This window comes from Ambystoma mexicanum, chromosome 2p (genome assembly GCF_040938575.1).
Source record: "Ambystoma mexicanum isolate Mex_15411 chromosome 2p, UKY_AmexF1_1, whole genome shotgun sequence".
NCBI classification, from domain to species: domain Eukaryota; kingdom Metazoa; phylum Chordata; class Amphibia; order Caudata; family Ambystomatidae; genus Ambystoma; species Ambystoma mexicanum.
The window spans coordinates 1,110,756,144-1,110,778,917 of NC_090923.1; the positions used below are offsets into that span (position 1 = coordinate 1,110,756,144).

A 22,774-nucleotide genomic window follows, 5' to 3' on the forward strand; every position below is an offset into this window, starting at 1 on the left:
CGGTAAAAGAACCTTCCGGTCCCTCAGCACTGTCACCGGTAGGATCAACCAACCCATCGGCCTGCCGGCCGGTAACTAATCTAGCCGTGGTACTCGTGCTGGTATAAGGACTTGAGGTATCCCTCCTGCGTGGGCGAGTCCTTGGGAACCAGTCTCCCTTGCGGGCTGCACTGGAAAAGAGTGACCCTACCTTGAGCTTGGATCGATGATAGACGAAGTCCTTTAGGTCCTCTAGAGGAGAGATCTGGAAGAGCGCCCTCCACCTGGCTAGTCTGTTCTTCAGAGACCTCGAGAAGAGCGCGTTGCATGCTGTACAAGCTTGCCAGCCGTGGTCTGGGCCAAGGCAACGTAGGCAGAGGGTGTGGGGGTCTTTAGTTGGAAAGAGCCCGTCGCAGGATGGACACCTGCTGAACCCTGTAGAATTGGACATGCGCGACTAGGAGCGCGACGCCTGAGGACAGAGTACCATTGATTTAAAAAAAGACAAAGACAGAAGAATGCGCGCGTGGAATTACATGGTCAAAGCCAAACCCAGGAGAGCTGGTGAATTCGGCCCGTTCCCGTTGACACGGAAAAGGGGGCTGAGGTGTAGCGGCGGAGCCAGGGCAGCGCATGCTCCCAGTACCGCACCCTGCAAGGCTCTACATTTAAAGGGGGAGAAGGTTTTTGCTGGTGAAAAAGGTTCTGTCTCCCGGCCATGCAGTATGGAGGAAAGGGGACGGGACGTAAGAGTATAATAGTCATACAGTTTACTTCTGAAATGTTTTGAGAAATATGTGATTTTGTATAGGATCGTGGTATGAAATCATGCATTAAACTTTGTCCTGTGGGGTTATGTTTCAATTTTTAGTTCTATCAGTTTTGTGCAAAGTTTGTTTTAAACTTGAGCACAACAAACAGGCATGCATTTTTCCCCAAACTCTGCATGCCGCTTACCTCTGACGACTTGTATCCTAGCAGCAGGTAAGTGGACATGACTTCATTGTACTTCTGGCCGATCAGCGAGTCCTGGATCTCCTCACGAGTATACCCCATTGTAACCATTAACTCTACGGAAAGGAACAGCAAGAGATACAGGTGAGGATGTAGGTCAATAACAAAAAACATTTTTTCAAAATGCTTTTCTCAGAAGAAAAGTTTGTTACAAAACAATTTTGCCTATATAAAACAGAGGAACTCCGAACTGCATTTTATACAGAACAGTAGTCTGAATCTCTCCCTCCCACTGACTGTTACAACCAACCTAACAGTGTAAATTGTCCATTCTAGAATTACTGAGTCAGTCGCATCACATTTTTCTTTGCTCCATAGAGAAAAGATATAGCGACCCAATTACCTTTAGTCAGCTATGAATCACAGCAGAGAACAAGCAAGACAACACATTTGGTAGGGTTAAACAGACATGGAAGAGTGCCACTAAGCAAGCACTCCATGATGGCACATCGCCAAGTACAGTAATTATCTTGCTCCTCCCACTTCCCAGTATGGTGTACAGAGGTGTATACTACTTGCATGTCTTGCATAGCACTGTCCATAATGGTTGCAGAGGACATTATGTTTCACAATCTGGGATGAAATCCAGCACAGAATAGTGAACAAGTGCACAGAAACAAGAGTGGCAAACATGCATTCAGAGCATGAGCATGTGCCATACAGGAGCAGCAGAAACAGCTGTGTTCTGTTGGAGTGAACCAACGTTCAGTCTTCAAAGAGGCTGTGGGCGTTGGGAAAAGGTCCCAAGGTTAAACTTTGCCAATCCCTCGTTCAAATAAGCAAAGACAGAAAAACAAAACATGATGCCTTCTCAGTTTCTTTTTTAATTTAAAAAAGTCTAGAATCAGTCTTGCAAAAATGCTCATTCCCAGTAATCTTTGGGACTTTGTTATACACAGTGTTGGGTGTGTAAGTGCACCCTGCACTTTCTTTTATGGTCGGCCGTGGCCACTTCTGGTTTCCTTCTTGGTTCTCTTCTTACCGTTCTTGGGGCTATCCATCTTTATTGGTGTAGGGACTTGGTGTTCCCACACTCTGGGGCTGTGTCTGGTGGCAAACATACCAGCGTCAGCCACTGTCAATGGCCTAGAGTTTCCACAAAGTGCTAAGCCTACTAAGCTGTTAACAGGCTGGGTGTGGTACTGTAATCTCCCCCTGATCCAGGTCTACTGCCTCGCCATACCAAGACAACCTCGCTCCCAAGAGACTTCTGATTGTACATGCATTTGTCCTCATGCCCCATTCTCCACTGCCTGCCTGGCTGGTCTGCTATCTCTGACGATTTGTCCACTTTCTCTTCAGTGGCGTGTCCAGTCACAGGAGTGGCCCAAGTGGGGCACTGACTTATGCAGGGATGGCATGAAATACAAGTGGACACAATGGTCATAATTTAGGATGATGGGGTTGCCAATCAGATTCCAGGGGTAGTACGTGCCAACCCAGGCCAAGCCAGTGTTTCTCTTCCTTCTCTGCCCATCCGGCAAGTCTCCTGCCACCACCTCATCCTGCCAACTGCCACCACTGAATTGCCCCGCCTCTTCCTGACTGCTTTCTGCACACCTCCCCCACTCTTCCATAGCCTCCTCAACCTTCTATTCTCCTCCCCACCCACATTTTATGGTCTTCCACCCACTCCTCCCGGTCTCAATCAGACTCTCCCATCCTTACAGTCTCCCCGCCCCAACCTTATGGTCTCCTTACCTGCCAGCCGACCCCCATCATTATGGTCTTTCCCGCTCTTAGTCTTGCCACTTCCACAATCTGCAGGCCTCCAAACTTGTTTCTTCCAATTCACCATGTCAGACCTCCAGCCTTCTCCTCACTAGCTTCCTCCTCTATATATCCTTCCAGCTCCAACCTACTGCACCTCTGCTCCCTCCAGAGTCCCACACTCTATGACAGCCTCCAACCCTCTTATAGGGGCCTAGTCCCACCTGTGAAGACCACCCATTTCTCAAGTGAATGAATGTTGGCTTTAGAGAATATGGTTAGTTTGTGTAGGTTAATTATTCAGCTTTCAAAACGCACCATTTGCTCTGCCCATCCCGCCCGCAGGTTCGACACCCAAGTTGACATCTGGATAGATCTGATCCTGCAAGCGCACTGTGGATTGGGATTGAGCAGAGCTGTGCAGGTGCCACCTGCACACATGCCAAGATTAACAATAACAAGTTATTCTATGTACTGGACCCGCACACACCAGTAAGATTTGTCTATATTAAGTTGCAGCATTTCAATATTGGAATTAAGCTGCATTAGTGCTGCATCTTGCTGGTCTGCTACAGTGTTGTGGAGCCTACAGTTTAGGAGTCCCTTCAAAGACACTGCGCAAAAGAGCCACTGTTAAGAGATACAGCCTTATGTGGTAACGTGGGCTGAGGGAAGGCTATCATCTCAAAAGCTGTGCAAATGTGGTACAGTAGCAACCCAAACAGCGACATACAACAGTCCAAAATAAAGCAATGTCCAATCAAGGTTCGATAAAAATATATCCTTTAACCCCTTAAGTCCCAAGGACAAGCTATCTCGTCCTTGACATTACGTTTGTTGCCAAGGACCAGATAGCTCGTCCTTTTTGGCACTTCATTTTGTGCAATCCCTGTAAAGCAGGGATCGCACAAAAGTGAAATCCAACCGGCGGGCAATGTGAGGGGGAGGTTCCTCCTCACGGCCCGGGGGTTGGATTTCTTACAGGTTCACGTCAACATGCGTAATGCGTGCTGACATGAAACAAAGTAATTTTCACTGCGGCAGCCAAAAATGCAAACAGAAGGCGAGTGTCCACCTTCCTGTCCCTCGATCTGTGGGACTTTTGTGCCGTTCATTGAAGCATTGCTGGGCGCAGAAAGCTCGATCCGTGGCCAGCAATGCCACCAGAGCACCAAGGAACAGTTTGTGAAGTGGGGGTGGGGGGGGAGAGAGGGGGCTACTTACTATGCAAGCGGCCCTCTCCCCCCAAAAGAATGGGGCCACACATATTGGCCCCCTGGGGGCAGATTGGTGCCCATCTACACCTAGGGAAGGGGCCAAACATTCAGATTTGGGTGGGGGTCGGGGAGCCACTGGACCACCAGGATTTTTTTCCATAATGAAAGGGGGTGGCTCTCCCCCCCCCCACCCTAAGTGGATGGGGGCACCTCATGTAGCCCTCCCTGGGGGCAGATTTTTACATGAGATGCCACCCCATCCATTTGGGGTGGGGGAGGGGGCTACCAGAAATCTATCAAAACCCCCCCTCCCCCAAGCTCGGGGCTCTATGTTTTGCACCCCCCCGGGGGGGAGGTGGGATGGGCAAGTAATGGGCCCATCTGCCCCTAGGCAAGGGGCAAACAAAAAAATTAAAAAGCAAAGTATGTTTTGGGTGGGGGGGGCACTAGGCATTTTATATAATGAATGGTAAAGATTCCTGCCCCTAGGAAGGGGTACACGAGAAGCCCCCCCCGCCAATCCATTTGGGGTGGGGGGGAGGGCCACCAGAAATCTTGGTACATAAGGCCCCCGCCCCCAAACATGGGGCAGTACGTTTTGCCCTCCCTGGGGGCAGTGTGCCCATCTGCCCCTAGGAAAGGGGCAAAACCAAAACAACGGTGTTGTTACACTAAACACTAAACCCCAAGTGAATATTTGGAATGAAAATGAAGGGGGGTGGCCCTCTCCCCCCACCCCAAGTGGATGGGGGGGCATCTCATGTAGCCCTCCCTGGGGGCAGATTTCTGTCCCTGTCTGCCCCCAGGGAGGGCTGCATGAGATGCCCCCAATCTATTTAGGGTGGGGGGGGAGAGGGCCCCCAGAAATCTTGGCACAGACCTCCCCTGCCCAAGCATGGGGCAGTACGTTTTGCCCACCCTGGGGGCAGATGGGCACAGTAATGTGGCCATCTGCCCCTAGGGTACGGGCAAAACAAAAAATAACAAAAATTGTTGGTGGGGCACCCTAAACCACCAGCGACTTATGTAATGAAAAGCGGGGTGGCCTTCCCTTCCCCGCCCCAAATGGATGGGGGCCTCTAATGTAGCCCTCCCTGGGGGAAGATTGCTAGTGCAATCTTGCAGTCTGCCCCTATGAAGGGGCAAATGTGTTTTTACTAGGGGGGGTGAGGGTCAGTAGACCACCAGGGATGGCTTGAAAGGGGGGCCGTGATCGGAGAGTAGTAGTTCTGATTTGTTTTTGCTGGGGTGACCATACGTAACAAACGTTTTGTTTCATTTACAGCTTTTTCTACGTGAGCAGCTGCAAAGTTAGGAGTACTTTTTTTTATTATTCTACGGTTAGAGCCCATTGTCAGTGGGGTGGGTGGGACTGGGGCTGGATTGTTGGTGGTGTGGGCGGGAGTGGCCCGTCTGGGGAGATCGGTTGGTGGGCTGGGACACAAATTGCCCCCCATGCCACCATAACATTGTTGTTTCACTAGGAGCGGCCGTCTCCCATGTGGGTTCACCATCCGCAAGTCCAGACTGCACCTCTGGTCTGCGTTACAGCTTCTCCCTCTGGGAAAGGTCGGGGACCCTGCCGGGGCTCCCTGGAACCAATGTTGGGCTTGGGGATGGTCAAACCACATGGGAGACAGCCGCCCAAGGCCAGGGACATCACCCCGCCCATCCTGGAGCACTAGCTGGACTGCGTTACAGAATTTCCCCCTGGGGGGGGGGGGGACCCTGCCAAGGGCTCCCTGGCGCTGCCGCTGTGCTTGGGGACAGTACACCCACATGGGAAACTGATGCCCACAGCCGGGGACATCACCTCCAACCATCCTGGAGCTCATGCTTGCCTGTGTTACAGCCTTTCCCCACCAGGGAGTCCCGCAGTGTGCCAATACCTCCCCCAAAGGGAACAGCTGTAACGCAGCACAGCTAGAACTCCAGGACGGTTAGAAGTCCTGTCCCCAGCCTTGGACATCCGTTAACCATATGGGTGTACCGTCCCCAAGCACAGTGGCTGCTCCGGGGAGCCCCGGCAGGGTCCCCTTCCCTCCCCCCCACCCCCAAGGGAAATTCTGTAACGCAGCCCAGCCAGCGCTCCAGGAAAGTGAGGGCTGATGTCCCTGGCCTTGGGTGGCTGTCTCCCACGTGGTTGGACCGTCCCCCAAGCCAAGCAGTGGTTCCAGGGAGCCTCGGCAGGGTCCCTGACCTTTCCCAGAGGGAGAAGCTGTAACGCAGGCCAGGCAGAGCTCCAGGATAGTCTGGGGTAATGTCCCTGGGCTTTGGTGGGCTGTCTCCCATATGGGGCGACCATCCCCAAGTACAGCAGCTGGCCCGCTAGGGTCCCATCCCTTCCCAGTGAGAAATTCTGCAATGCAGCAGAGCCAGAGCTCCAGGATTTGTTGGGGGTAATGTCCCTGGCCTTGGGTGGGTGTCTCCCATGTGGGTAGACCGTCCCCAAGTTGACGGCGTGTTTTGGTGGGTGGGCAGAGGGGAATGTCTGAAAATAGCATGGGGTTTTTCCCCACATTTTTTACTTTGCCGGGGCTTGTGGGTAATAAATTGTGGGGCGATTCGCTCAAGCCAAACCTCTGGATTCCCACGGGTATCTTCTTTTCGGAAATGCATGGAGGCGTCGAGACCCTAGACCCAAATCTGTGGTTATCCACAACATCAAAATCCCACAAAATCTGCTCTACCCAATGACTTGGGGTTACCATGGTTTGGCTGTTCACCTTTGCAACCAGGTAGGTGCACCCACACATGTGAGGTACCGTTTTCATCAGGACACCTGTGGGAATGCAGGAAGGTAGGACATTTGTTGCGTTTGTGTGGTTTTCATAAAATTTTCGAACATTTGCTACTGCACTTTGTCGCAGAACCCTTTCATTTCCCAAATGTGAGCTACATTCAGTCACTGCTTTAGGCACTATACACTTTTGTAACCTGCACAAGTCACCTACCCTTCAAAAGGTCTGCCTGTGCCGTTTCAGAAAATGTATGTGTGCCACTCCTCAACACATTTGTTTTCCTTACTTACACATGCCAAGAACTTCTGTTTAGGCCGTAACCATTAAAAAACCTGTGTACCATGGCTCCGTTTTTTGGCTTGTGGTGTTGCTTGTTTTGTGATTTCCTAACTGGAGTCGGAGGAATGTAGCGGGGCATTGCTTTTCTCAAAATTCACAGAAGCCATTGTGTTACCAGGCCAACCATGCCCAACACATACCTTTTTTTCCCCCTGTAATTTAACCAAACTATGGACTTTTTCCCTACATAATTGTTGCCTGACCCGCGCAAATCACCCCCTTCCTAAACTTGGAATTTTGTCTACTTTTCAGAAATGTATGCCTTTCTGGCTTCCCATTGAGCTTTCCTGCCCTCCTCTTCTATTCCATCCATGCATGCATGTCCTATTTGAAAAAAAGGGCAAAATCGCCTACCTCTCACAAAACGGCTGGTAACCATATAAAAATATGTTTTTTTTTTGGTTTCCACTCAACCTTGCGAATTCATAACAGCAAACCATTTGTTCCGAGCTCTTACAAGGAAAAAAAACACAGGCTTCTTTGTACATCATTTTATTGGCATTTTCTGAAAAAACACAAAATGTTCTCCCTTTTTGGTTATTTTCTCTCACCCCTCCCACCCCCCACTCTACAGCAAACTAGGATTCCTTGATCGCGTCATGACCGCCTACATGTGGAAGAAAAGGGTGCCAAATTTGACCGAGCTATCTCATGTAACAAAAGTCACAGGGGATTGAATGGCAACATACCGAAATCACCAAAAAAGCCTTGGCACTGGGGGGAAAACCCTTGGCAGTTAAGGGGTCAAACACAAAATATACAATAATTAACTAGAAAACACTGTAAAAATCCAGCCCTCTAGAAAGAACACATAATATGCAAAGACAGAATAGATGCAGCACTCTCTGTAATGAGGGAATAAAAGACAATAAAAGACCACAAGTTTCAAAAGATATGTTCTTGAGAATGCAAAAGGGAGTCAAATGATCTAATCCAGTCTCTAGAGTCCAAAGATGGACTGGTGAGTGGGTGAGAAGTTGGGGGGGAGGCATATACTAGTCATTAATACCTTTGCAAAGGTCTGTAATTAAACTACATCGAACCTGGCGTCTCGGCCTCCATCGCAGGCTTTCTTCGTTTTGAGGATGTGGCAGTCGTGGTTGTGCAGTGGCAAGCTGGCGTAGAGTTGGGGGTCGAACGCAAGGTAAGTGCAGTCTCAATTCATCTACCAGAGCAGTGCAGATAAGGCGGTCACCAAGTTCGGTTCGGTGGTCGAGTATCCGATTCTATGCAGGGGCTCAGATGTGGCGGTACGGGAGACACCAGAGTCGGGTCAATCGACTTACAGGAGCAGCAATGAGGCTGCTGGTGCTTCGGGCAGACTTGAGCAATGCAAGGAGGTTTTACTTTGTTGGTTTGAACTGAGTCAAGAATGTGCTTCAGCTAGCGAGATGCAGCAGGGAATGAGTCGAACAGGCAAACAGCAGCTCGAAGAACAATGCACAGCAAAGGCAGCGTTGAAGGGTCCAGATAGTTTGTTCAGTGTTGAACACTCTTGAATCAAGGCTTGCAGCGGGTCGACGTCGACAACAGGGATCTCGGCTGTTCTGGCTTCCAGGTGCTGCGAGTCCCACTCCAGGATCTAAAGGGCCAAAGTTAGTCCTTTCCTGGGCTCCCAAACATGGGGAGGTTAGCACACAACTTGGGGTTCTGCAAGAGGGTGATGTCCCAGGCAACAGGCTGGCTGGCAAAGATGTGGTCATGGTCCAGTAGCAAAATTCACCCCCAATTGTCCCTGGGGATGGTTAGGGGACTGAGCACGCCTCAGCCTTGCAACGCCTCCCTTGACCTCACATCTGAAGGACTCTGGAAAGGACTGCTCTCCCAGCAGGCTCGAACGAGATATTTCTATAGGATTGGCTTCCACAGGAGGATTTGTAGATGTGGTCTGGGACACCTTATAAATGCGGAAGTCCACAGGTGATTGGACTAAAGCTAGCCTGATCTATTGGCCTAATCCCTGCTCTTGAAATGAGATGAGTGGACTTTGCCCTTCTAACATCACATTCTACATGCTCTGTGCTACAGGAAAGAGGCGGTGAGAGAGAGAGAGAGAGAGAGAGAGAGAGAGAGAGAGAGAGAGAGAGAGAGAGAGAGAGAGAGAGAGAGAGAGAGAGAGAGAGAGAGAGAGAGAGAGAGAGAGAGAGAGAGAGAGAGAGAGAGAGAGAGAGAGAGAGAGAGAGAGAGAGAGAGAGAGAGAGAGAGAAGAGAGAGGAGAGAGAGAGAGAGAGAGAGAGAGAGAGAGAGAGAGAGAGAGAGAGAGAGAGAGAGAGAGAGAGAGAGAGAGAGAGAGAGAGAGAGAGAGAGAGAGAGAGAGAGAGAGAGAGAGAGAGAGAGAGAGAGAGAGAGAGAGAGAGAGAGAGAGAGAGAGAGAGACAGACACACACAAGATGGCAGAATTCTCCCCCAAACTGTTCAGATCTCTTCTGGCTACACTAACCATGCCCCTTTCCTTTCTCAATAGAATCAAAGGCCTTTAGAAATGCAGCACCCTGGTGTGAGGCCTAGCAATTTATAAATAGGTGTGACCTTTGATTCCTGTTACCAGGTCAGCTTTCTGTGGAGTGTCTCTCACGGGAAAGTGATTTCCTGCCCTTAAGAAGAAAACAAAGAGGCAATCCCCCAAGGCTATGGTCCTACCAGTGGGATGTAACCCTTCAACTGCTTAACTGGGCCCCCAGGGTTGACGTGTGATATCAATTTAATGCGGCTGGGATAACTATGAGAGATGTTGGCCACCAAAGCCAAACTTGGGTGTGGCTTATATTTACAGTTTACTGTTCCACCAGGACAGGATCCTCAGAATTATGTAGTTTCTGGAACAGGGGTGCATATCTTAAATGCAGCCCCTGCGCTGCAGATACTTGTCTGTCACTAAAGCTGTCAAAAGGGCACCTGCGACCTGTAAAGCTGTTCTATGCAACTGTTACAGCAGGTGCTGCAAATCAGGATACTGATGCAGGGCACAAGTACACACTGTGCTTTTGGCATGGAGCTTATGAAAGGGGAATCTGATAAGCAGATTTCCCTTTCAGAGATGGCATCACCCGCACCATTTTATTAATAAAAACATTTTAAAAAAGACAGGGCTCCTACACCCTTACCAGATGGCAATTCCTCAGTCAGTGATTGCAAGTGTGTCATGCAATCAAGATATGGTTGGCTGAACCAGACAATACACCCCATACCACCTCTGTCCAGAATCACTAAGTGGCTGGTAGTACCAGGCTCATAACTGTTGTGCTAGTCAGAGGGACAGGCTCCATGAGCAAGATCCATTTCAAAAGGTATTTGCTGATTATCATTGGACAATGTTCTTGCACCAAGTACTGTAAACGTTGATACTGAACATATGATACAAGGTTGGACATGTGCTGTACGATAGGTTTGCAAAAGCTACAAGGAGGTGTGATCAGAGTTGGAAGTACTCTCCAAAATAATACTGCCTAGTGTGGTTAGTTGGATGAACGTCCCAGTTTATGTGAGGTGAGCTTTTAGGGCCGGGGTAGGTTCAGCTCCTACTCGATGTGCCTCCCAGAGGGTGGAATGAGTGGGATCCTGCAGGCTCACCACCCCTACCAAGGCACAATATTGCACTCTCAATGCTTTTGGAGAGTCCTCAGTCAAAGACCTCCAGAAACATACCATCAGGAAGGGGTAAACCATCCAAAATTGCCTTATGCAGTATTACTAATGTCCATTTTTAAAAAGCCTCTTATGCCACCTTATATAAGGATATTAACTCCTTAACAGCCGGAGTGTTTACAGATCAGACTATTACAATTGCCTCTAAGAAAAACTTACCGGGAGTACACTCAAGGTCCAGCCAGGCTGACACTGACAATTGCAAGCAAAGCCCAAGGAACATGAGAAAAGCAGCACCTGAATGAGAAAGTGTGCCAACTGCAATCTCCATGGTTGGGAAGATATGCAGGGAAATGCTGAGCGTCAATTGCCTGCAGTCACGGATGTATGAACATTCACAATAAGATTACCAAGATGTTTGCAATGTCACAAGCTGCACATAATATAAAGATGCCGAATGAATGGGTGCAATAAAATCAACCACCTACATAATGAGAGGCTCATTTATACCGAATTAAAAATATATGTTAAGCACAAACAAATTCACTCCCATACACCCACCCCTGCAGACAAATTGATAACGGCCCCCGACAATCCAAGGAGGACAACCAAATGATCATAATCCCTCAGGGACTGTAAAAGGGATTGGGAAAACCTTAAAAGGGTGGTAGAAAGCTGGCATACTTTCGGATGTCCCCTGGAATGAGAAACCACTAGTTGAGACAAAGTAGTACATGTTTTAGCAGCAGTGGAGTAATTACATCAGGAAAGCGTGTAACAGATCAGACGCAAAAGAGAGGGTATGCTGAATGGTAGAATGTACCTAGAAAGAGTTCCCATAGCCAAGCAGTGAAACCAGAAGGATGCCTAAAGGCAAGGGACTTGAGAGAACCAAGACAAGACGTTGGGGAAGAAGGAAAAGAACAAGTTACTTCTTACCTTGTAACGTTCTTTCGACGGGATGTTCCTCCGACGTATTCCTCATCTTAGATATCTCCTTCCAGCTCTGCTGGCCTCGGAAAATGTTTTCTCCAGAGGGCGCTGCGCGTCGACGTCCTCCGAGTCGATGTCCCTCGACAGCCGCCGTATCGACGTCGACGTCATCCTGCCTATAAAGGCCGCGCGCAGCGTCCATTGCTCAGTTCCGTTTTGTAGCCCACAATAATACTTTCTGGACTAACTAATCACCCTGAAGGAGCGTAAGCTGCAACAACAAGGGAAGTAGAACTGCGGGGATGGATGGGAGGGTCGATGAGGAATACGTCGGAGGAACATCCCGTCGAAAGAACGTTACAAGGTAAGAAGTAACTTGTTCTTCGAAGGGATTGTGTCCTCCGACGTATTCCTCATCTTAGATAGGCTCCCATAGGAGGGAGTACTGACTTCACGCTGTCTTCTATTGATGAATAGAATGCAGTACAGCCCTTCCAAACCTAGTCTCTTGACTGGAGGAGGAATCCAGATTGTAAAAACGTGTAAAGGTATGGACAGACGACCATGTAGCGGCCGCACATATGTCTTTAACCGGCACGCCTCTTTTGAGGGCCGATGAAGCTGCAATACCTCTGGTCGAATGAGCCCTAAGGTTTTGAGGGGGCTCTTTCCCTGCCAGTTTATAACATTCCAGAATGGCTAGAATGATCCATCTGGAAATGGTCTGCTTAGTTATTGGTAACCCCAGCTTGTGACCTGTGTAACCTACAAACAGCTGGTCTGCCTGTCTTATCCTGGCTAATCTACTAATGTAAAAACTTAAAACCCTCCTAGGGTCTAGCCTGTGTAACCTCTCTTCCTCTTTCCCCGGGTGAGGAGGAGGATAGAAAGATGGTAGGGTAATCTTCTGAGTGATATGGAATTCAGAAACCACCTTTGGGAGGAAATTAGGCTTCACTTGCAGGACAACTTTGTCTTTGTGAAAGATTGTATGAGGGGGTTTACAAGAAAGAGCTTGTAATTCGCTCACCCTTCTAGCAGATGTAAGTGCTATTAATAAAACAGTTTTAAGGGTAAGGAATCTTAACGAACAAGAATGGAGAGGTTCGAAAGGTGTACCCATCAGGAAAGTTAGTACTAAGTTTAAATCCCATAGGGGAACTTGGAATGGTCTTGGGGGATAAACATTGGTTAACCCCTTTAGAAACTGTATTACCAAGGGTAATTTCAAACAGGATGGTTCTTCCGCAGTACGCTTAAAGATGGATAGCGCTGCGAGATGGCCCTTAATGGTGCCAATTTGAAGGCCTGAATTTGCCAAATATAGTAGGAAGGACAAAACCATTGGTGTACCACATGAAAATGGGTCGATATTCTGTTCTCTACACCAGCTGCAAAATCTGTTCCAACGGCAGCGGTATAAAGACTTTGTTGCTGGCCTCCTTGCCGAAAGCAACACCTCCATAACATCATCAGGGAGGTCCCAATCCTTGTACCTCAGCCTTTCAGAAGCCAAGCGTGAAGGTTGAGGGTTTTGATGTCTGGATGGAGAACCTGACCTCCCTTCTGTGAGAGTAGGTTCTCTCTGAGTGGAAGTCGAATTGGAGGGCAGATGGACAAGTCTAGAAGGTCCGGGTACCACGTTCTCCTGGCCCAATCCGGGGCAATTAGGATCATGGTTCGCCGGAATCTTCTCAACCTCCTGATCATTTGAGGAATGACAGGGACCGGTGGGAACGCGTACAGAAGCGGAAACTCCCAGTCCACTATGAACGCGTCTTCCAGAGCTCCTCTCGGGGGAAATTCCCTTGAGCAGAACAGGTCGCATTTCCTGTTTAGGCTGGTGGCGAACAGATCTACCTGAGGGGTTCCCCAAAGGGCGAAGATCTCTTGAAGGACTTCCTGAGCTAGCTCCCACTCGTGGGAGACTGTGTTCTGCCTGCTCAGAGCGTCCGCTGTCAAGTTCTTCTCTCCGGCTAGTTGAACTGCCGATAGAGAGATTCCTTCTTGGATTGCCCAAAACCAGAGCTGCATCGCCTCTCTGCACAGGGGTAGTGATCCTACGCCTCCTCTTTTGTTGAGGTAATGCATGGCCACCGTGTTGTCCGTCATTATCAGGACGTTCTTCCCTTGTACAGCTGGCAGGAACGCCTTCAGCGCAAGTCTGATGGCTCTCAGCTCTAACAGGTTGATGTGTAGTCTGGACTCCGATGGAGACCAACGACCGCTGATGGTCAAGTCGTTGGCGTGGGCTCCCCACCCCGTGAGTGAGGCATCCGTGACTACTGTTATCTCCGGCCAGGGTTGCCAAAACTGTTCTCCTTTCAGAATGTTCTCCTGACAGGCCCACCACTGAAGGTCTCCAGCCACCCTGCCGGGAACCTGAAGAAGATCTGTCATTCTCCCTGAGAATTGTGACCACTGAGTCCTCAGTGCCCACTGGAGGGATCTCATTCTCAGGCGAGCCTCTGGCACAAGGAAAATGCAGGATGCCATGAGGCCTAGCAACCTCAAAAAGTCGAAGGCTGGGAGACGTTGGGCATGCTGGAACTTGGTAACCATCTGTAGAATATCTTGAGCCCTCACCTCTGGTGGCGAGGCTTTTCCCAGGGAAGTATCCAGGATCGCTCCTATGAACTGGAGTCTCTGCGATGGTATAATTTGTGACTTCTTTAAATTGAGGGAGAAGCCCAGTCTGTGAAGGAAGTGGCACACGTGATTTAGCTGGATCTGAGCTTGTTCCGGAGAAACAGCCCTGATCAGCCAATCGTCCAGGTAGGGGTAGACGTGAATCCCTTCCCTCCTTATACTTGCAGCCACTACCGACATTAACTTGGTGAAGACCCTCGAGGCGGAGGTCAGCCCAAATGGCAGCACTCGAAATTGATAGTGAGAGTTGCCAATTGCGAACCTCAGGTATTTCCTGTGTTTGAGATGGATAGGCACATGGAAATAAGCGTCCTGAAGGTCCAGAGATACCAACCAGTCCTGGAACTGAAGGGCCTGGAGGATCTGAGAAAGAGTGACCATCTTAAATTTGTCTTTTCTGAGGAATTTGTTCAATTCTCGCAAGTCCAAGATGGGTCTCAGTCCTCCGTCTTTCTTCGGAATGAGAAAGTAAGGGGAGTACCTGCCCTTGTTCCTCTCCGCTACAGGTACCGGTTCTATGGCACCTTTCTCTAGCAGGTCCAAAATTTCCTGCAAGAGGAGCGGATCTGGAGCTTTCTGAGAGCTGATCCCCGGTGGATGACTCTGAGGTATACGTAGGAAAGGCAGGCAGTAACCTTGGGCAACTGTTTCCAATGCCCAAGCATCTGACGCGATAGCCTGCCATACCGCCAGATGTTGAGTCAACCTGCCTCCTACAGATGTCCTGTGAGGGGAGTCCTCAGAGTGGTTTTGGGGCGGCTGATGCAGATGCCGATGGTAAAGAGGCACCTGCTGTTGCTGCGGCTTTTGAATATCTACCCCGTCCACCTCGGGTAGTTCTTCTTTGACCCCTTTGAGCAGGTCGTCCTCTACCTCTTCCGAATGCGGAGTAGAAGCGAAAGGACTTGCCCCTCGCAGAGGTTCCTGTGGGACGAAAAGGAGTCTGACGGATTGCAGCTCCTAGGGATTTTGCTGCTGCTTTTGAAGTTTCTCTAAACTGTCATCCGCCTTTTTCCCGAACAAAGAAGAGCCATCGAATGGCATGTTCAAGAGCCTGGCTTGCACATCTGGGGCAAAACCCGACTTTCTCAACCAAGCGAATCTCCTGGTTGATTTACTTGCCGCCATTGCTCTGCTGATACTGTCAGCCGAATCAATGCCCGTCTGGAGGGATTCACACATAGCGTCTTTACCGTCCTGTATAATATTCAGGAACGCATCCCTTTCTTCTCCCTCCGGGATGCAGTCAGCCGCTGTAGAAGCACACTCCCAAAGTGTATGGCTGAACCTAGCAAGGGTGCAGGTAGCATTAACAGACTTTAACGCCATGCTACACGCTGAAAAGACTTTCTTTGCCATAGCATCATATTTTTTATCATCCCTGTCCTGTGGGACTGTAGGATAAGCCGTCTTGACATCGGTAGAGGATGCTGCTTGTACCACCAGACTTTCTGGGGATGGGTGTTTAGACAAAAACTCTGGGTCTGTGGAAGATACCCTGTACTTTGTAGACAGTTTTTTATTTACTGCTGGTATTACATCTGGGGTTTCCCAGTTTGTCATGATCTTTCTCTGAAGAGCTTTATGAAAGGGCACCACAGGATCCTCTTGTGGGCCTTTGTCAAGAATATCCGTGAGGTCATCTTGTTGGAAAGATTGTGAAGGTGCAGACCACCCCATGAACTCTGTAATCCTGGCCATTAAGGCTCTGTAGGGGGTTTCAGCATGCTCCCCCGGGTCTGGCTTAGCAAACTCCACCTCAGGGGAAGTGTCTAACCCACTTGCCTCATGTAAAGAATCATGAAGATCCTTTAATCTGCGCTCTTCAGAGGAAAATTCCTCTCTAACTGGGGTTACAGGTCCCTGTAACTCAAATGTGTCTTGTTCAGACAAATCACCCTCTTCTAAAATTGAGGATATAGTTCTCAATTGTTCTGAACTCATAAAGGGAGTAAATCGCATTTCCAAGGCAGAGGGTGCCGAACTTGTCATTATTGGCCTCGAAAACGTCGATGTCGTCGACGCCGACGTCGAAGGCTTCGAGCGTGGCGTCGAAAACAGAGGTGGAGGCCTCGAGGACCTCGACAGAATTGGAATTCTACTCAACAATATCGAAGCCATCGACGTCGAGGGCCTGGGGATAGTCACTGGATGTGTGGTAACCGTGACTTTTCTTGGCGTCGACGCCGGTGTCGAGGCTGGCGTCGAGTCGACAGACCCGTGTGTCGAAGGTCCCCTCGACGTCGACGGAACCTTCGAGGAAGGTTTGGAGGTCATAGTCCTGCTCGAGGGTTCGAGACGCGCTCGAGAGGTTTCTTTCGCCGGGTACTGCGACTTGCGGCGTTTTTTACCTTCGGGTCTTTCGACCAGAGCATCGGTCTCGGCAGTCTTCAAGGGGGTCGAGGCCGCTTTCTCGAATACGCTCATCATATTCTTTCGGAATTCCTCCCATTCAGCCCGGGAACTATGTTTCGTGGGGCAAGGGATTCTTTTTGGCGAAACAGAGGAAGAGGAAGACAGAGAAGGGGATCTTCGACGTCTCCTCTTCGAGTGCTTCGATCTCGAGGAGTGATGAGACCCACTCCGAGACCTGGAGCGCGAATGGTGACGAGGAGACGAATGTCTCGACTTCGTCGACGAAGAAGAAGCTTTAAAAGTCTTACCTTTCTCCAGCTTCCCCCTACGCTCCTTCAGGGCCTTAGCTGTCATGGACATACAGTCCTCGCATTCCGAACAATGGTGTTCAGCTCCCAAACACCACAGACAAATTCTGTGAGGATCGGTCAACGACATCTTTTTCCCACAATCTCGACATTTTTTGAAGCCGGATCGAGGAGTTGTCGGTTCCGACGAGGAAGCCATCGAGTACGGATCGAATAACTCGAGGTAAATAGGATTAATCTGACTAAGAACTGAGCAACGGTATTCCGAGGCACTGAGTAAGCGCGGAAAAACAGAACTGAGCAACGGTATTCCGAGGCACTGAGTAAGCGCGGAAAAACGGAACTGAGCAACGGATGCTGCGCGCGGCCTTTATAGGCAGGATGACGTCGACACGGCGGCTGTCGAGGGACATCGACTCGGAGGACGTCGACGCTCAGCGCCCTCTAGAGAAAACATTTTCCGAGGCCAGCAGAGCTGGAAGGAGATATCTAAGATGAGGAATACGTCGGAGGACACAATCCCTTCGAAATACTGTTTCTGAAAACCACCAGAAAAGAAGGGGATGGGTGGGGGGAGAATTACTCATTGTTGGATGTGAATGCTAAACACACACATGGTCTGAGAGAGACCCAGGAGTGAATTTGGGCAGAGTTCTGAATGAGTGAAAGTGGACAGCCTGAACCAGGGTGTGAAAATGACCCATCTGATCATCTGAACTACCAGGGGTATGGGGGAATCAAACAAGTGCAGCAAGGAGCACTGCTGTAAAACAAAGTACAAGCTGAAAGTAGCAGAGGCAAAACATGAGAAGAGAAACTTAGGAATACGAAAACCTGGGCATGGTCTAAAGGGGAACTGTGCAGATAGACTGAAGACCCAGACTGATTAACCGCTGGGCGAGCCTTTCCACAAGAACTTTTATTTCTGTTGTGTTAGACTAGGGTTGGGCATTTAAGAATATGATTTCGGAATAACCTTGTTGGCCACACCTTGAAACACTTTGTGTCATATCCAGGAGGCTAGGGACTTGAGCATAGTTTGGCGGGTTTCAAGATGGGCACAAACTCTGGTCCGTCATTCAACTGCTGTATGAAATGAAAAAGATCCTAACTTTCCCCCTACTAAGGGTGTCCCCCTACCTAAGCAAACTAACATGCTCGTCAGTCGTCTGTGACAGTCCAAAAGTAAGATCTGTCCCCTGTCCAAAAACTACCCTATGCTGACCCTACCACTATATATAATGAACCAATTCACAGGAGAAGACAGTCATTCTCCAGTGCTTTTTCACCATGTTCAGTTCAGTATTGAATCATCAAGTAGTTCTTAGTAACTACTCTTATCAAGGTTCCAGAATTCTGACACTGGTTCGGTATGTTTCACTTGTTCATTCTCTTGGGCGGCTCCTTTTCTCCTTTTTATCCTCTTGCTTTCTCCCTTGGTTCTCTATACTTTTCTTACTACTCAGTTTCAAAGGTTTAGTTTTATTCAAAGTTAATTCTTTTTCTTGGTTTTTATATTCCAACAACAACTCACAATCCCTCCCTTTGCTTATTCAACACACTGTCTTTATTGGGATGAGTATGAGCACCCATATGATTTCCATTCTTCACTTATTCTTGATACTTTGTCTCCACTGAGAAGAGTATGAGCATTGAAATAATGATTTCCAATTGCTTCACTTATTCTCAATACTTGTCCTTTTACTGGGACGGGGTTGAGCATCCCATTTATGATTCTCTTCCTTCTCACACACAAACTCTATATCGGATTGGTACTGGGACAAGTATGAAAGTTCCAATTGTTGTTATTCACGGATCCCAACCCGGGTCTCCCGCTTTCCCATTTACCTGTGGTATCAGGGATAATGTCACTGGGTCGTATGCACATGGGAGATTCTCTGGAGCAACTGCCTGGTTGGCTCTCTTGTCTGTTTCTCCACACAGGCTCACACCAGTTTCCTCTAAGATTGCTCCTCTTTCGTCAAAACTGTGTTGGCGTAGTTCATTGACTGTCTAGTACACAACAGCTTGTTCATGGTCACGCTACCATGTGTTCCTCTTTTCGGGCACGGATGTCTTGCGTCCCTTTCAGTACTGCGTTTCTCTTTGTCTGAATCTAGGCGCGCACAGGTGTGTCTGGACTTTTGCTCCGTCTTGTACGCTGCATGCCCAAGCTTCCTTCAGTGCGTCTTGGCTAGTCTGTTTGAAACTCGAGGGCATGCTCCTCTCTCCGCAGGTCTCCGCCTCCTCTCTTTATAATGCTGTTGTGGGCCTTCCCCAGCAGAGCGTGAGAGTCCTTTTTTTATATCATGATCATTATGTTTCCACGGTTTTGTTCCGTCTCCATACATTGCAACTTTCCATTCAGAGGTAGCAATACACTACTTGGTTGACTATAACAAACATTGAAGGTTTTTGCCTCCTTTTCTTCATAGTAGGTCTTAAAATGGGGAGGAGGATGTGGCCTAGGGAGTACTTCCCCAGAACTTGAGTCTTTGTCCCCAAGGGTGGAGGGGGGGGGGAGAGGGAGGAGGATCTCTCCCAGTGAGGTCCTGCTTGCCCTGCCCCTAAGGGTATTGTGTAGCGGGTTTACCTCCCTAGCCTCACAGGGCAAGGATCCCCATGGGGAGAAGTGACAGAATCCCTGCAATTGGTCACAATAGGGTTTTATATTTCCGGTATTCACATCTTTGTGACCTGTATTGTAAGATTAGGGAGTCCCAGAATAGACAAGACTTATTAAAAAGGTTGACATGTTTGGTTTGGGAGAGAGAATTCTTCACTATGTTGGCCGTTTTCCGATACTTAATATTTAGCTACTCAAGTTCTGGTGCAGAACCTCCGACTACCTATAGGGGTTTGGTCCAACGGCTACACTGAAAAGCAGATCAATAAAACCTCTGATCTAAATCTCAAACTCTACACCAAAGATCATGGCCTAGAAGGCCATTATCTAAAGGCCAGACCCTCAAACCCTTATATTATAGAATGTGAAGAACAACCAGAACTGGTATGTGTCAAGGTGTATTATGTTGCCCTTCATCTGAATAAGAATGTTCTGACAATTGATTTTAATTAGCAGTAAAAAGTATTTGCTGTAATTCTGCAAATACAACATACCTGTTTTGGGGCTTGATTTTACTCTCCCATGTGAGAAATGTGACAAAGCCTAAAGGAAAATGTCAATTTACCAACCAGGGTGGTGAAGGCTTCAAACTTGTAATCCATTTACCATGGAGTAGGTAATTGGGTACTTGAATTTTATGGTTGCTGTTATGCAGGATACCTCTTTACTGCACCTTTCCTTCCATTTTTATGGACCCCCAAACATTTTGCTTTATTTGTTTCATCTGATCTGCCCTTTCTACAGTGCAGTGAAGCCTAAAGCTTCACTGCACTGGCTTTTGCTCATCTGTTATGAGGAAACTGACATGTCATTCAGGCTGTCAGTACTGGGAAACATGGTTTCCCTTAATCGTGTTACTTTGTTAGTACTATTAGTAACTTGTTACCACTTGTGGTAATTTTGATCATGGTACAATGCATCGTAGAATGCAGTACAATGGGGTACACTTTCTTTTACCTTAGACTAACACTTAGAGGATGTTTGGTTACTCTAGGTGTGCTAAATGGACAAGCTGGTGGCAGCAATGACTTTTCACAATTTTTTGGTGTATTTCGTTTTAGCATTACCACTTTTACTGCGTTTGGCTACTAACTGTGGCTAGTGGTCGAACAGCCATGCCACAAGGTATTTTCGCTTGTTCTTTGGCCATCCCGTCTTCCTGACCTGTAATGCCAGGAAAATACTTATATTGAAAGCAGAGGCTTTTGGCGGGCTACTCGAGGGCTGTGTGGGTTTGCTGCCAGGGAGTGGGCTGGGACTGTCTGGTCCCAATCAGAAAACTGGTGCCAGTGTGCAAGTGGTATACATAAGTGTTGCCGCCAGTGGTCCTAATAGGACCATGCTGGAGTGTGTGTGTGTCAGATCTGTCATTGGCTAGTGGGAGATTCAGCACTTACCTGGCTTTTAGGATAAGAGGAGGACCCGTGCAGCCACTCTAGAGAGATCCTGGAAGTAACTGAAGGAGCCAAGACTCCTGTCCACCTGCAAGACCCGCGAGGAGACTGGAGACCCATTGGAAGGCCTGGCAACCAACTTCTGCTGCTGTCCTGAGAGCGCCCTGTCTTGGAGGTGATCTTCAGCAGTCCTGCTAAGGAGCTTCAACCCTGAACGTCAGCTTGGAGTCCTACGAAGAGCCTTCGGAAGTGCCTATGGACCGCCCAGTGATTGACCAGCTCAGAGTTTGGTCTACTGTGTTGCAGACATCGCCGTTCTGAGTTGAGGCCTGGAACTTGAGGGATCTTCAACGTGTGCAATAGGACTTAACTCTTCATGATCCTAGCATCAAGGGGAACCGATATAGGAGGCATGGCCGACCGTGGCAAGTGAAATCCTATGCGTCAGCGTGCATTGGTGGCTGTCGCCTGAAACTGCTTAGCTGCATCCAGTCCTGAGAGGGGCCTTGCATAAGGTTCTGCTGCATTCTTCAACTGGGAGACCCTGCACCAGCATTAGACACCGACCAGAGGACTGCTCGAACCTGCAACCACTCTGAATAAAGGGCTGAGGTTGATGTGGGAAAAGCGACCTTGAACCCCCTTCAACCTATCTGCCAAGTCCTGTGAAGAATCGGAGTATGGGGGGTCAGTTGTAGTGATACTTCTCTGCACTTTTGGTAACTTTAAGAAACGTTTGTATTACTTTGTTCATACAAGCACTCTGAATGTTGGGAACACGTTTGTTAGATTAACTTGTCCCCCCAACACTTGGAACTGTTCACTGGACCACAGGGACCATACCTTCATTTTTACAGCTTCAGAAAACTGTAGGGAACCTTGCAGAATCTTTGGCCACAAGGCCCCATACATTTTACGGATGGGCTTCTGAAGTTAGGATTGCATCTCTGTGGACCTGTAGTGCTTATGCTAATCTGTACCTTCCTTTTCAGGGGGTTGATATGTATTTTGCCCTACACTAGTGATTGTTTATATGTATCATATTGTTAGTGTTGTAGTAGCAATTTTTCACTCTGTTATTTGGCCATAAGTAAAGAATTATTTTTATACCCGTTGTCCAAGTGTGTTCACTGTCTGTGCTCATTGCGGATCACTTTCAAGCTCACCACCTCTTGAGATTTAGCTTAGACCACTCACCTTGCTACCTTGAACTCGTTTGGCTACAGCCGTCAGAGTTGTCCCTGTCACAATACTAGGTTGGCCTTCTATACATCTGTCCACCAGCCGAGAATATGGAAAATCAGTCCCAACAGTCGCAAGAAGAACATTGTCCAAAACAATCTACAAACGTGTGCTCCAATGCACTGGCTCTTGCACAGGACTGCCATGAGGACCCATGGCACATTCCACCACTGCTGTTTTTTCTTTTAGTATGCTGGGATTGTAGTTTTGTTTTTACACATACTTATGGTCATACGATTCAGAGCAGCAAAGTGAAAATACCAGTCTGGCTCAAAGTATCACACAGAACACTGGCCCACTTGGCAGATATACTGCAGTAATGTATTCTGTGACTTTAGAGTCGGCTTAAATACATTTTCTGCCACAATTGGGTTGATGGATGTACTTGGAACAGAAAAGAAAACTTAAAAGATCATTTTCATTACAAAGATTTGCTTGTTTCATTATCCATTCTTCAGTGGGGAAGCACAGAAATGGAGAAATAGAAAGAAATGTGTTGAAGGTTTCATTATTGGTGGCTCTTTGAAAAAACAATGCAGTTAACAGACTAACCTGTGTACTGAACGATATTTGTCTTTCTTTGTACAGTTGGTTGCAAGGGCAAACATTAGAAAATGCATGGCTAGGAGCAAAGCAGAGTGTGCACAGTTTTCTATCCTTTAACACCCTGGACAACAGATCT

At 48.4% G+C, this 22,774-nt stretch overlaps 1 protein-coding gene across 18 annotated transcripts in view; it reads right to left on the bottom strand.

The window, feature by feature from the left end:
* The window catches only part of MARK2 (microtubule affinity regulating kinase 2), a 1,484,563-nt gene that overhangs the window by 628,273 nt on the left and 833,516 nt on the right, over positions 1-22,774 (bottom strand). For all 18 annotated transcript variants that reach the window (XM_069645125.1, XM_069645124.1, XM_069645120.1 and 15 more), the window contains one exon: positions 937-1,049. In XM_069645125.1, coding sequence (XP_069501226.1) covers positions 937-1,049 — 113 coding nt within the window. The remainder of the gene's footprint in view (positions 1-936; positions 1,050-22,774) is intronic.